At 41.6% G+C, this 14,183-nt stretch overlaps 1 protein-coding gene across 10 annotated transcripts in view; it reads right to left on the bottom strand.

Annotated features, from left to right (window-relative positions):
* CUEDC1 (CUE domain containing 1) overlaps positions 1–14,183 on the bottom strand; it is an 88,201-nt gene that overhangs the window by 25,204 nt on the left and 48,814 nt on the right. For all 10 annotated transcript variants that reach the window (XM_087925719.1, XM_087925705.1, XM_087925712.1 and 7 more), the window contains 2 exons: positions 8,676–8,827; positions 3,097–3,733 (listed from right to left, as the gene is read on the bottom strand). In XM_087925719.1, coding sequence (XP_087781845.1) covers positions 3,097–3,387 — 291 coding nt within the window. In that variant the 5' untranslated portion in view covers positions 3,388–3,733; positions 8,676–8,827. The remainder of the gene's footprint in view (positions 1–3,096; positions 3,734–8,675; positions 8,828–14,183) is intronic.

Raw genomic sequence — 14,183 nt, 5'->3', positions numbered from 1 at the left:
ACCCTACGATATACAGGCTGTCCACAAACGGAAGAAGTTGATGAACTGACGATATCATCATGTCGTTGTGACTTCTACCAGATGTCTATTGAGTTAAGTAGGGCCTTTTCAAATTCTGCAGCTTTAAGCTTTGGTATTCCTCGGCATAAATTGTCTGGAAATGAAGCTGGCTTAAGAAATTTGGTTCCTCCTCCATTTTGGCCATTTTGAGGTTCTGTCTAGACTTCACTGACCACAGCTTAGATCAACAAATTTATTGAGAGTTTTGCAGCGATAATTCAGCACCAGAAAAATAAACACAGATGGCTGATGCTTCATTTAACATCTTTATAAATATAAGTAGATTTTACAAACCAGTTGTAGATTTCTCCAACATGGAGCAACCTCAAACAGAAACATGTTCTAAGTTCAGAGCAGAGCTCCTGTCTTCAGCAGGCAAGCAGGCAAGCAAGTTAGTTTCATCTTCAGTAAACAGACTCTGCAACTCTGCAGAGCTCAATATATAACAACTCCTAGGCTACTTTTAGTTTCAGTTTCCAGCCTAGGCTATTTCTAGTTTCAGTTTCCAAAACAGTCCTCATTGACTGACTTAGTTGCTATGCCTATTCATTGGCTGACCTTGTTACCAAGTTCTATTCCAGTTCACGAATATACTCTGACAAAATTCTTCTAGGAAGGAAGTGTGGGGGAGGGAGGAAATTTTTTTCCAATTTTTCCTGTCATTTGAACTAGAAGGACAAAGTGGCAAGATTTCTGTCAATTTCACTTTTGTCAATTTCAGTGGCTTAAATAAAAGCAAAGTTCATCCTTTAACCTTTCCCCTGTGCCTTCAATTTTTGAAAATGAAACAGAAAAAGAGACAGATTTCACTGTTCCATCAATTTTTGGATTTTGTTTAAAAGGGGGAAAAATTTCACTGTTTCACTTGTAAAATGAATGCGCAGTGACAAGAGGCTAGCAGGCATTCCTGCCACGATGCACACCGTAGTAGCCAACTAGAACAGAGAAATGAAATGCAGTACAAGGTGGACTGCACCTGTTTGCGTGCTTAAGAGCCCCAAAGATGTTTTGGGGCACAACCTAGATTTGTATCTATTCTATATTGTACAGAAGATCATATTTGTAAGCTAAGAGTGGAACTGTGGGGTCCTTGGTGCCCTCTGAGGACTGACGGCGTTACCTGGTTTAGTAATGAAATGTCTGCAGGAAAACAATCAAGCTCAGAGAGTGCCAAAGCCCATATTCCATCCTCAAAAACACCTGCAGTGCCACTCAAATCTCAGGTCATGTCCTTTAACTCCAAAAGGCTTCTCTTTCTCAGCAGCAAACTTCTTCCACCATAAACAAACAGTGAGCTGCAAAATATAGGTGTAAATCAGGTAAACTCAACCCTCGTCTTTCCTGACATTTAACTCGTGGTTTTTTTTTCCCCTGCCACACAAGTTCAGATATTTCCTTTTGCCGCTGTTTAAAAGGTAAATGAGTTACTAAAACAGTTATTGTCTGGAACAAAGCCTGGTGCCTTAGCCACTAGACCAACAATAATTGTGGCTCTAGCAGTGAACTTAAAAATTAAATCAAAAGAGAAGAAAGACTATAAAGAATAACAGACAGTAGTGTAATAACTTAATGGCAGCATAGTGAAACAATTTAATCAAGTTTAACCCAAGGACAATTTAATCACTTCCTCACATTGTGGTTACCTCACACATGCTATAAAGGTGGGATCCATCATTACCAGAGGGTGACTGGAGGACATTCTTGGGATTTGGATGGTAAAATAGTTTTGGGAGGAGAAGTAGGGACTGACTGTCCTGACCGCCATTTTAATTTCTCACAATGGGCATCCGAGGCACTTAAAATGGAAGTTGGGTCTGGTTGGAGAAACACCACCCCATACAATTAGCACAAAAGAAAATCTCTCCGAAAATCTTTCCTCAAACGTTCAGCCAAACTTGCAACTACAGGTAAGTCCTCAACTTACAATCATAATAATTGAGCCCCAAATTTCCACTGCTAAGCAGGACAGTTAAGTGAGTTTTGGCCCTTTAAAAAAACTTTCTCGCCCCAGTTGTTAAGGGATTCATTGTAATTGTTAAGTTAGTAACGTGGTTGTTAAGCGAATCTGGCTTCCCTATTGACTTTGTGAGAAGGTCACAAAAGGGGATCACATGTGCTCCCCCGGGACACGGCAAACGTCATAAATATGAGCCAGTTGCCAATTGTCCAAATTTGGATCACATGACCATAGAGATGCTGCGACAGTTGTATGTCATGGTTCCAAGCAACAGATCCATTGCAAGCAAAAGCTCCGAGGCAGTACGAAAAATGATTCACTTTTAACAATAACTAACAACGCTAACATGCTTGTGAAGAAGGCACAGAAAAGGCTGTACTTCCTGAGAATGCTCAGGAAGATAAATCTATCTTAGCATCTACTTCTGTCCTACTACCGCAGCACCATTGAGAGTGTCCTGACATACAGCATTCTTGCATGGTATGACAGCAGCTCGGTAGCAGACAAAAATGCTCTACAGAGAATCATTAAAACCGCCCAGAATATCATCTGACTCCAGCTATCAGCCCTGGAGTTAAAGGATATCTTGCTGTTTGAGGAAGTTGCACAACATTCTCAGAGACTCTTCCCATCCTGCTTACAATCTTTGTGAACTGTTGCCTTCTGGCAGAAGACACAGAACAATTAAAACTTGGACTACATGTTTTCTGAACAGTTTTTAATCCCAGAGCTGTAATTGCACTTAACAATGAACTTAAGGACCACCATCAGTGAGCTGTTGGACAGTATTCGTTGGTCTGTTGTATGAATGCTTGTGTGTTTTTAGAGGGTGGGGAATTTTGGCGGGTGGGGGTGTGTGTTTGGGGATTGTCGTGTGTGTGTGTGTGTGTGTGTGTGTTGGGTCTGGTCTCTGGGTGTTGTGTGAATTTTGTTGTATGTATACTGCGTATGTACGTACAACAACAATAAAGAATTCAAATTCAAAATTCAAATTCAATGCCATTGTAACCTTGAATGGTCATTATACGAATGGTTGTAACTCAAGGACTACCTGTATTCCAAAACATGGCAGAGTTTACCTCCGGAGGAATGCTGTCATCTGAATCCGAACTCTCGTCACATTCGCTGCAGTCCAAATTCATCTGTAGTAGTTGATCAATGGTGGCATCTACTGCACCATTGTTGGCCCTCAAGACACATTCAATGATGTCATAATCCATGTTGGGGAACATGGTCTTGAAATCCTCCATCGCCTGGTTAAACTCCAGCCTCCGTACTTGCCTTGCGGGGCGGCTATTGTTAAGTTCTTGAGCGGAAGAACTGTTCCTCGAGCCGCCATTGCTGCTGCTCCGTCGGAACAGACTTGTCATTTTGGATAACCGTTTTTGGAAAATGTTTAAACTTTGTCAAATCGGCTTTTGAGGTAGGAAAAGGAAGAGCCGAGAGAAGAAACGTATAAATCCAAGGAGAAGGGAGGGTGAGGCACAATCTGCCTTCCAGTTTTCTGGTCAAGAAGAAGCAACGCAAGGGTCTCGCAGAACGACTGGCCGATAATCCACAACAAAATGGCGGCACATTGGAGATGGCGAAACAAGATGGAGCCGAAGAAGCCTGCGGAGTTTCAGCGCTGGATCGATCCACAACAGGAGGAAATTGGTGAAGAAGGACTTCTTCAGTGATATAAGAGCGTCCAAAGCACCAGTTGCATTTCTTTTGCTGAAAAATGAAGAAATGTGTTTTTTAAAAAGGAGTAAATCATGTTATAATATAGAAAACCGATATCAATACCTCTCTCATCCTCCTTTATATGACTTTTCTGTAGTTTTGCAGAACTTGAGATGAGTTTGCAAAACAAATTCCTGATTTTTTTCAAAAATTCTACCACAGATAGTTCTCAACTTACAATAGTTCATTCTGTGACTGTTTGAAGTTACAACAGCACTGAAAACAGTGGATTTTGACAGTTTTTCACATTTATGACCATTGCTGCATCCTCACGGTCACATGATCAAAATCCAGATACTTGGCAATTGACTATAGTTATGACGGTTGCAGTGTCCCAGGGTCATGTAATCACCTTCTGACAAGCAAAGTCAATGGGCAAGCCAGGTTCTCTTAAGAACCGTCACTAACTTAACTTCAGTGATTCACATATTATGGCAAGAAAGATCATAAAATGGGTCAAAATTCAGTTAATTGTCTCACTTAGCAACAGAAATTATGGTCATAAATTGAGGTCTACCTGTATTTCAAAATACTATACAGGTAGTCTTCAACTTGAGACCACCCTTGAACCCAAAATTTCTGTCACTAACTGAAAAATTAGTTAAGTGAGTTTCCCCCCATTTTACGATTTTTCTTGCCACGTTTGTTAAGTGAATCACTGCAGTTGTTAAACTGGCAACAGGGTTGTTAAGTGAATCATCAAAAGGTTCCAAAACAGGATCACATGACTCCGGGACACTTCAACCGTCATAAACTGAATCAGTTGTCAAGCATCCGAATGTACTGTAAATCAAGTGGCCATGGGGATGCTGCAATGGTCATAAGTGTGAAAAATGGTCTTCAGTCACTTTTTTCAGGGCCGTTGTAACTTGGAACAGTCACTAAGTGAACTGTTGTAAGTCAAGAACTACCTGTATACAGTGAGGCAGATTTTGGAGACGAAAGAATACAAACGTCATTACTCAAAAGCAGGAATTTTCAGTTTAGGAAATCTTTCTTCTACCTAAAGACAGATGGCTTAATAAAATTTCAATTCTGGTTAGAATTTAGAATGTTTATTTAAAGATACAGGTGGTCCTTGGTTTAAGAATGAGATTAGTTCCTAAGTCTGCTTTTTAAATCAAATTTGTCCATAAGTTGGAACTCATATTCACGGACTGCCTATTGTGGTAATCCTCAACTAATGACCTTTTGTGCCACGGTTGTTAAACAAATAGCTGCAGTTGTTAAGTGAACCATGAGGCTTTTTTGCAAATCTGGCTTCTCCCATTCACTTTGCTTGGGGGAAGCCACCTGGGAAGGCTGCAAATGGCAATCCCATGAGCTCGCGATACTAAACAATTTGTAAAAAAGTTGTAAATACAAGTGTCCAAATGTTATTCCATGACCATGGAGATGCTGGGGGTCATAAGTGTGAGGACTAGTCATAAGTTGTATTTTTCAGTGCCATTGTAACTTTGAATGGCTGTTAAACAAATGGTTGTTAAGTCGAGGACTGCCTATAACTTGTTCTACTGTGTAACATCCTCACACAAAATCATGGCCACCTCTTATCAGCAGCGGTTTAGGTTTAGGCTTAGGGTCCAACTTTCAGAGCCCAGACTAGGAAAATGTCTGTTTTAAAAGAACCAGATACTCCTACAGCTCAGAGCAGAAGGAAACCGGTGCCCAAGGGAGGGAAAATATGTGTCATGGCTTAAGTCTAAAGCAACCAAGAAAATTGATCCCACTCCATATGAGTCACCTAACACAGTGGACAGTGAAGTGAATCTGAGGTACTCGTGGTAAAATTATTGTAGCTGATTGCCTGTCTAAATAGAAAAGTCTACTTTAACATATCTATGGAGATTCTCAGTCATCCGGGTCATGGTGGTCCCAAAGTCGCTTTTTCAAGAGGCAAGTGGACCTTCCATTTTTTTCCCTTTGAAGACGTTTCACTTCTCATCCAAGAAGCTTCTTCAGCTCTGACTGGATGATGGGGAATGGAAAGATGTATACTCCTTGCAGACAACTGGTCATTTGCATTCTTAGAGAGTTGTTGAGGCCACTTGGGGGTTTATCTGTGTCCTCAGGGTCATCTGAGTTGTACAAATGGGTATGGAGCCTTCTTGGAACTGTTGAAAGAACTGTGTTGTAGTACTTTAAGTACACTGTGTTGTACTTTAATAGTAGAATGGTTAAAGACAATTTTAAGCTGTCTGAGACTTGATAGAAAACACAAAGAACTTATCCAAACATCTGGAGAAGATCCAAATAATTGTTTGACTATAGTTGAGTCACTGACTTCAAGGACAAAATATCTGCATGTCCAAATCCAGCCTCTGAATGTGTGTGTGTTTATGTGTGTGTCTGTGTTTTTTGGGGACTCCTAGAACTAAAGGAACTTACAGGCATTCCTTGATTATATGGTCCTCTACACAAGGAGAGGAAATCACTCTTCAAAGTCAACACTAAACCGATATGATTGCTTTGCACAATGTGAAAATTCATTTTGTATAAATTATCATGATCTAAAGATAATAACTTTTTAAAAGCCACTGGAGAAAATAATTTCACTGATGGCATATTTCTTCATTCAATCTGCCATTATTATTATTTTCTCAACAACCTTAACTAGTTAAATTTTTCTGTACAATATATTCCCCAGAAGTAATCCAAGGTTATTCCGCAGCATTCCAATACAGAACCAATAGACTCATTTCATTGACATTCTCACTGTGCTTTTGTGTCAGGTCCCAAACACTCCTGAACAATTTATCAAGAGGTGAAATCCACAGCTTACCAGACTGGAATAATAATAACAATAAAAAACCTCTAAAAACTGACATGTTAAAAGTCTACAGCTCAGGTACACAATAAATACCTCAGATCCACAAGAGGAAACAAAAATCATTCCATTTCCATCAAGCCGCACCGAGGGGATTTCAAAACTCAAAAGAGATAACAGAACTTACATTTTATAAAATGCAAAGTTGAAATAAAAGGCAAATTAGGCTTAACATCATTAGAAAACAATTGAACATAAGATGGACGGGTATGTAAATGTTATAAATAAATAAATACCCCCTTACCATATGAATGTCTTACGCACTAAAATTCTCTTCTTGTGCCAATTATGTTCCTAATCTAACTACAGGCCTTGACTGGAATATTTTTAGGTATTTTATGGAGTAAATGAGCTCTAGTGAAGAGCATCCAGGGGATGGCAATAACTCTTCAAGACTATTGCTGTTTTGATTTGCATATTTATCTGTTTTATTACCTGTTCAAAGTATTTGATCTCTGTGCTACTGTCATTATATATACTGCCAACTCTACAGGTGGTCCTTGACTTACGACCACAATCGAGCCCAATATTTCTGTTGTTAAGTGAAACGTTTAAGTGAGTTTTGCCCCATTTTACAACCATTCTTGACTCAGTTGTTAAACGAATCACAGCAGTTGATAAGTTAGCAACTTGGTTGTTAACTGAATCTGGCTTCCTCATTGATTTTGCTTGTTAGAAGGGGAAACAGCAATGGTCATAAATATGAATCAGTTGCCAAGCATCTGAATTTTGATCATGTGACCAAGGGAATGCCACAAAGGTGGTAACTGTGAAAAATGCTCTGGTGTCACTTTTTTCAGTGCCATTGTAAGTTTGAGAGGTCACTAAATGAACTATTGTAAGTCGAAGACTACTGGTATATGTTGAGTTGAGATGAAAAAGATAAATCTGTAACTTCAAATTTAAAGTAATAACTATTAATGAGGCCTAACTATCCCTAAAAAATAATTCAAATAAAAGAAGGGCAGTACATGTAGTCCTCAACTTACAACTACAATTGGGACCAGAGTTTCCATTGTTGAACAATAAAGGTGGTTACGTGAGTTGTGTCCCATTTTATGACCTTTTCTGCCATATTTGTTAAGCAAATCACTGCAGTTGTTAAGTGAATCACTCAGACATTCAGCAAATCCGGCTTCCTCAGTTTGTCGAAGCCAATTGGGAAGGTCAGCAAATGACAATTGCAAGCAACTGTTGTAAATTCACGCTTGTTGACAGATGCCTGAATTTTGATCACATGATCATGGAGATGCTGCAACAGTTGTAAATGTAAAGTCAGGCTGTACATAAGATTTTTCAGTGCTGTTGTAACTTTGGTCATTAAACAAATGGTTATAACTCGAGGACTATCTATGTAATGGTTTATCTCAGTGGTGGCTAACCTTTTTAGGCTCCTGTGCCAAAAATTGTGTGTGCGCTGGCATGTGCACTCTCACATACCAGCACCCAGAAAGCAATGTGCCCCCCCTCCACGCTCCCTGTGCATACGTGCGCAATTCCTGCCACCCCCACCCCGCCACCCCCTTACCTGCACTGCGCGTCATAGCTGATTTTCAGCCATTTTGAGACCTTTTTCGGCCTCCCAGAGGCTTGAAAAAAGCCTCTGCAAGGCTTTTCAAGACGAATAATAAGCCCATTTCATCACTTCCAGTATTACAGGAAGTGACGAAAGGGGCCTATTCAGCCTGCAGAGGCTTTTTTCAAGCCTCTGGGAGTCCGAAAAAGGCCTCAAACTAGCCAAAAATCAGCTGTGAGGTGCACGCATGGACACTGAGGTAAGTTTGTCTGCGGCTCGTGTGTCAGCACAAATGGCTCTGCGTGCCACCTGCGGCACGCGTGCCATAGGTTTGTCATCACAGGTTTATCTTAAAGGTATTCTTTCTTCCTTTTAAAATCTATTTTGTATTTTTCCATCAACAAATGATGGGAGGAGCTCAACCTTCTCCATGTTGGAGGTACTTAAGAGGATGCATTTGGGGGTAGCGGGGAGCAGGCATTCCTGTGACTCCTAACCTCTCCACTGGTACCCACCCATTAAGATAACTGCCTATCCTGGTCTAACGGATGAACCTTGGAATTTTAGGAAGTCAGAGTTGAAAACCATACCTTCTGAAGTATATTTTGAATATGGAAAAGATTCTCAGGGCCACATCACTGACTCATTCCTCCAATACTTCTGAACAAACTGTTCCGGTCAAGGCAGAGAAAGAGATTCTTTCATTGTCTGTCCACAAGGATGGAGAAAAAGGCATAGCAACCTGCAAAAAAAAAAAAAAGCACACATTTTAATGTATGTCATTTCAGATATTATTGCATGCAATTTATGGATGCGGACAAAGTCCAGGCAAAAAAACCAAAATGCATGAAGGCAAATGTATGTGTCTTGGGATAACGTTGCAGGATCCAATCTGGGTTCGTCACTCAAACTAGAGGTTTTTTTCCCCCCCACATGGTACATTGCCAATCACATAGAAAAAGCTTTCATCAGTCTGGCACAGACCCTGCCCGTGTGTCTTGGCCTTACACCAATGCTTCGTAACTCAATAGCCCTTGAGAGATCTGTTCCCATGAATGTATTTAAGCTGGTCATGGAATGACCCATTTTTGAGTTTCACGCAAGGCACTGAACCGTAAGTGAACCAAGCAACAGCCACATAATTAGCATGCCATGCAAATGCCATCACTCTAGTTTTAATTGCTCTCCTCATGAGCGCAATTAGATTCAATCAGAAATTAGATTGTAGAACAATCCAAATAACCAAGAGGGTCCTAAGAGGGTCTTCTAAAAAAAATTTCAAACTTGTGGATGATGATAGAAAAGGACAAGGAAGTTGTCCATCACAGAACAACTCCGTCCACTGCATAGTAACAACAACAAAAAGTACGAAAAACAGTAAACCATATCAGAACTTTCTACAGGTAGTCCTTGACTTATGGCCACAATTGGGCCCAAAATTGCTAAGCAAGACAGTTGTTAAGTGAGTTTTGTCCTATTATACGAAGAACACATGCGGGGGAGGGCAGGAGCTGAATGAGGGATGTGAGATCTGTTGTTACCCAATCAAAAGTAGTTTTCCACACTACTCATTAGTATGAAAAATGGTCATAAGTCACTTTTATCAGTGCTTTTGTAACTTCAAGTGGTCACTAAATGAACTGTTGTAAGTAGCAGACTACCTACAGCAGTGGCGGACTTATCGAACAGACTTATCCATTATGCTAAAAGCAAACAAATCGCACTGTGGTTTCTGAAGTGCAAACTAGGCCCTACTTTGCCTTGACATGTGGGAGATGTCTGTCTTTGCAATTAAAAGAAAGATCAAGCTCACTTCCTCTGAGGGACAAATGTTTATTCAGCTTATGATTCTCAATTTTGGATCTGACTTCAGGGAAGAGTCCAAGAAAATTGAACATTTCCTCATAAATCTCCAGAGCTTTGTTGTTGCAAACTGGGAAATATGCCAAGGAGGTTTTGGAACAGCATTGTTAGCTGGGAAGTAAAGGGATGTTAATCTAATGGCTGATTGAATTCAATTAAAGGAACATCTCCAAAGTACAGGTAATCCTCGACTTACAGTCACAATTGAGCCCAAAATTGCTAAGCAAGATAGTTGTTGAGTGAGTTTTGCCCTCTTTTACAACATTTCTTGCCACAGGTGTTAAGTGAATCATTGCAGTTGTTAAATTAGTAACATGGTTGTTAAGTGAATCTGATTTCCCCATGGACTTTGCTTGTCAGACTGTCACAAAAGGTGATCACATAACCCCAGGACACTGCAACCATCATAAACATGAGCCAGTTGCCAAGCGTCTGGATTCTAATCACGTGACCATGGAGATGGTGCAACAGTTGTTATTTATAAATTTTATTTATTTATTTATAAAATTAACATCAAACTGTAGAATTACATCATGACCGATTGTAAACTGAGGGCATATATAAGTAGGATGTGATTTTATTTAAAATATAAACGATGTTATTCTTCAACAGTTAGATGACCTAAATACATTGGTATTTGAACATAGATCTTTTTAACATTTATATTATATTATGTTTTACTAATCTAAGTGAAATGTTAATATATACTGCTAGTTCATGTGTGATATACCATACGCTAAATAAATAAGTAAACAAACAAACAAATAACTAAAGAAGAAACAGCTATCCAATCTCTTCTTGAAAACCTCCAGTGAGGGAGCACGGTCTACTCATTGTCAGGAATTTTTTCCTTAATTTTAAGTTGGAGCTCTCTTTAATGGTCTTCCACCCATTACTTCTTTTGTTCTGCTCGCAGGTGCCTTGGAAAATAGGTTTTCTCTTTTCTGTGACAGCACTTTAAGTACTGGAAGACTGCTAACATATCACCACCAGTCCTTCTATTCCTTAGACTAGACATACCCAGTTCCCACAACCATTCAGTATACATTCTGGGAAGCTGGCATTTAAAAAAAATATTTGCTGAGTATCTGGAATTTAGGCAGATACATTCTCAAACATGGATCTCCACTAGAAAGCAGTTGCACATGTAACCCAGCTAGCAACTCTCAACAAGACGAGGAATAATTCTCCTCCTTGCTCCGAAATAAAATAATCTAGGGAGAAATAAATATTATTTATGATGAGACTAGGAGTAGGTTTCTAACCTCCAGAGGGCCTTCAGAGCCCGGGGAGGCCATTTTCACCCTCCCAGAGGCTCAAAGAAAGCTTCTGGAGCACAAGGAAGGACGAAAAACGGGCCTTCTGAAAGTTCCGGAAGGACGGAAACAGGCCCATTTCCAGCCTCCAGAGGGCCTCTGGAGCCTGGGGGAGGCTGTTTTTACTCTCCCAGAGGCTCAAGGAAAGCCCCCAGAGCCCAGGGAGGGCTAAAACGCCCCCTCCACCCCGCCATGGTGCAGGAGGCCAACTAGACCACGCCTACTATGGCCATGCCCACCCAGCAACCGGGCAGGGAACCGGTTGCTAAAATTTTTGAAGCCCACCCCTGCATCAGACTAACTTCAAAGTCCTGCCGAAAGTTATTGGGTATTAAATGGTTTCTTCTAACTCGTTTCAGTTCTTACACACACACATACACACAGTGCCTGCCTAAAGAATACACAGATGCCCCCACCATCTGCCACGCCTGCTGCCAGCCCCCAGCCCTAGATCAAAGCCATATTGTCCTCTTCCTGCATTTGTCCACCAGCACCTCTTTCCAAGTTCTTAAACACATGTTTCTCCTACGCACCCGAGCCATGGAAAACTCCTCAATTCACAGCATTTGGCATTCAGACAGGTTTTACCCATAAAAAGCTCCTACGTGCCTCATTCAAAGCTTTTTCATTTGGCCTGGGCCTTGCGCAGTTGGAAATTCTCAATCATTTTTCCACAAGAGACCACAAACGCACTCGTGATTCCAGCTTGGAAGCTGGCAGGGTGCTTCTCTCAGGACAACTGAACGGGGCAGCTGGAGTGGGGACAAAGGAAGTTTCTTTTCACATTTTGAAAGGAGTTAAACTTGCCAAAAACCTCCTGCCTGCTTTCTGATCCAAGAGCTGCAGACGGGTTGCAGCTAGAAATGCTACTTGGCCCTAGACTTTCCATTATAAGTCTACATTAGTACTAGTACCACTTTATAAAGCCTTGGTAAAGACCATACTTGAAATATTGAATCCAGTTTTGGATTATACCACTATTTAAAAAAGAGGCTGACACTCTAGAATGAGTACAGAGAAGAGCAACCAAGATGATTCGGGAACCGGAGACTAAAACATATGAAGAACAGTTGCAGGAACTGGGTACATCTAGTCCAGTGAAAAAACAGAACTAGGGCTGACATGATGGCAATGTTCCAATATTTGAGGGGCTACCACAAAGAAGAGGGCTCAACCTATTCTCCAAGGCAAGAGAACGATAGATGGAAGCTAAACAGAGAAAAGAAGCAACTTAGAACTAAGGAGAAATTTTCTAACGGTAAGAACCATTCATCAGTGGAACAATTTGCCTTTAACAATGGAGTTATGGAGTCTTTTAAGAAGAGATAGGACAGCCATTTGTCTGGAATAGTATAGAGTAGTAGTGGCAAACCTTTTGCTGCTCTTGTGCCAATAACTGCGCGCACGCTCGTGTGCTCACTCTTGCATGCCAGCACCCAGAAGGCAATGCGTGCTGCCCCCCAACACCCTCTGCGCATGTGTGCGCAGTCCCTCTGCCACGCACCATGCGACTACATCTGTGATTCTGCCATGTGCCGCACACCACTGAGCCTGCGCACACAATTCCCACCGCCGCACGCTGTGCATCTGTGCATGCATACACAATCACCCCCATGCACCATCCATCTGTGCATGCGCGCCCCCCCACATGCATCGTGCATCTCTGCACATTCACGTGTGTCTCCCATTCCCCCCCTCACGCACACCAGATACCCAACAATCAGCTGTCGGGCGGTGGTAGCGCACGCATGTGCAGTGGGGCTCTCCCGGACGAGCTCTCACATGCCGGCAGAAGTGGCTTGGCATGCCACTTCCAGCATGCATGACATAGGTTCGCCAACACGGGTATAGGGTCTCCAGCTTGAGCAGGGAGTTGAACCAGAAGACCTCCAAAGTCCTTTCCAACTCTGTTATTCTGTCATACTCTGTTGTTAAGTCTCCCTGCCAGCAAACGTTCTCAAACTGTCTGCAAATGTACTAGAACTACAATGCTCGGAATTCCAGCTGTTGTTGGTTGCTGTTGCGTTAAACATTATGGAGGTATTCACCGGGTTCTGACCAGTTCTGGAGAACTGGTAGTGGAAATTTTGAGTAGTTCGGAGAACCAGCAATTACCACCTCTTACTGGCACTGCCCCCACCTATTCTCTGTCTCCCATTGAGTCCCAGCTGATCGGCTGGCTCTTCTTCTGTTGCCCTGCCCAGGAGAACAGAGCTGGAAAGCAGGTTAATGGAGTGGGGTGGGGAGGGAATGGGGATTTTGTAATATCCTTCCCCTGCCATGCCCACCAAGCCACACCACGTCCACCAAGCCACACCCACAGAACTGGTAGTAAAAAAAAATTGAATCCCACCATTGCTTTGAACAATCACTAAATGAACAGTTGCAAGTCGAGGATTACCTGTACTCTATAGTTTTAAATTTAAAGAAAATACAGGTTAGTGGGGTGGGGAGGGAATGGGGATTTTGCAGTATCCTCCCCCTGCCATGCCCACCAAGCCACGCACACAGAACTGGTAGTAAAAAAATTTGAATCCCACCTCAGGTGTATATCCCAATGCCATCAAAGGCCCAATCCCTATATACATACAAGGGAGAAATGGAAAAGCAGAGAGCCCATTCAAATGAAATACAGGTAGTCTTCAACTTACATTCATTTACTGACCATTCAAAGTTACAATGGCACTGATAAAGCGACTTATGACCCTTTTTCACACTTATGACCCTTTGATCACGTGACCAATATCCCTGTTTGGACACTTGGCAACTGGTTCATATTTATGATGGTTGCGGTGTCCCGGGGTCATGTGATCGCCATTTGCAACCTTCCAAGCTGGCTTCTAATGAGCGAAGTCAGTGGGGGGAAGCTAGATTTGCATAATAACTCCTTAATTTACTTAACAACTGACAACAACAGCA

This window comes from Pseudonaja textilis, chromosome 1, assembly GCF_049901715.1.
Source record: "Pseudonaja textilis isolate UNSWEBS1 chromosome 1, rPseTex1.2, whole genome shotgun sequence".
Taxonomy (NCBI): Eukaryota; Metazoa; Chordata; class Lepidosauria; order Squamata; family Elapidae; genus Pseudonaja; species Pseudonaja textilis.
Note: the sequence above shows the minus strand (reverse complement) of the source record. Positions and strands in the feature narration are given on the sequence as shown.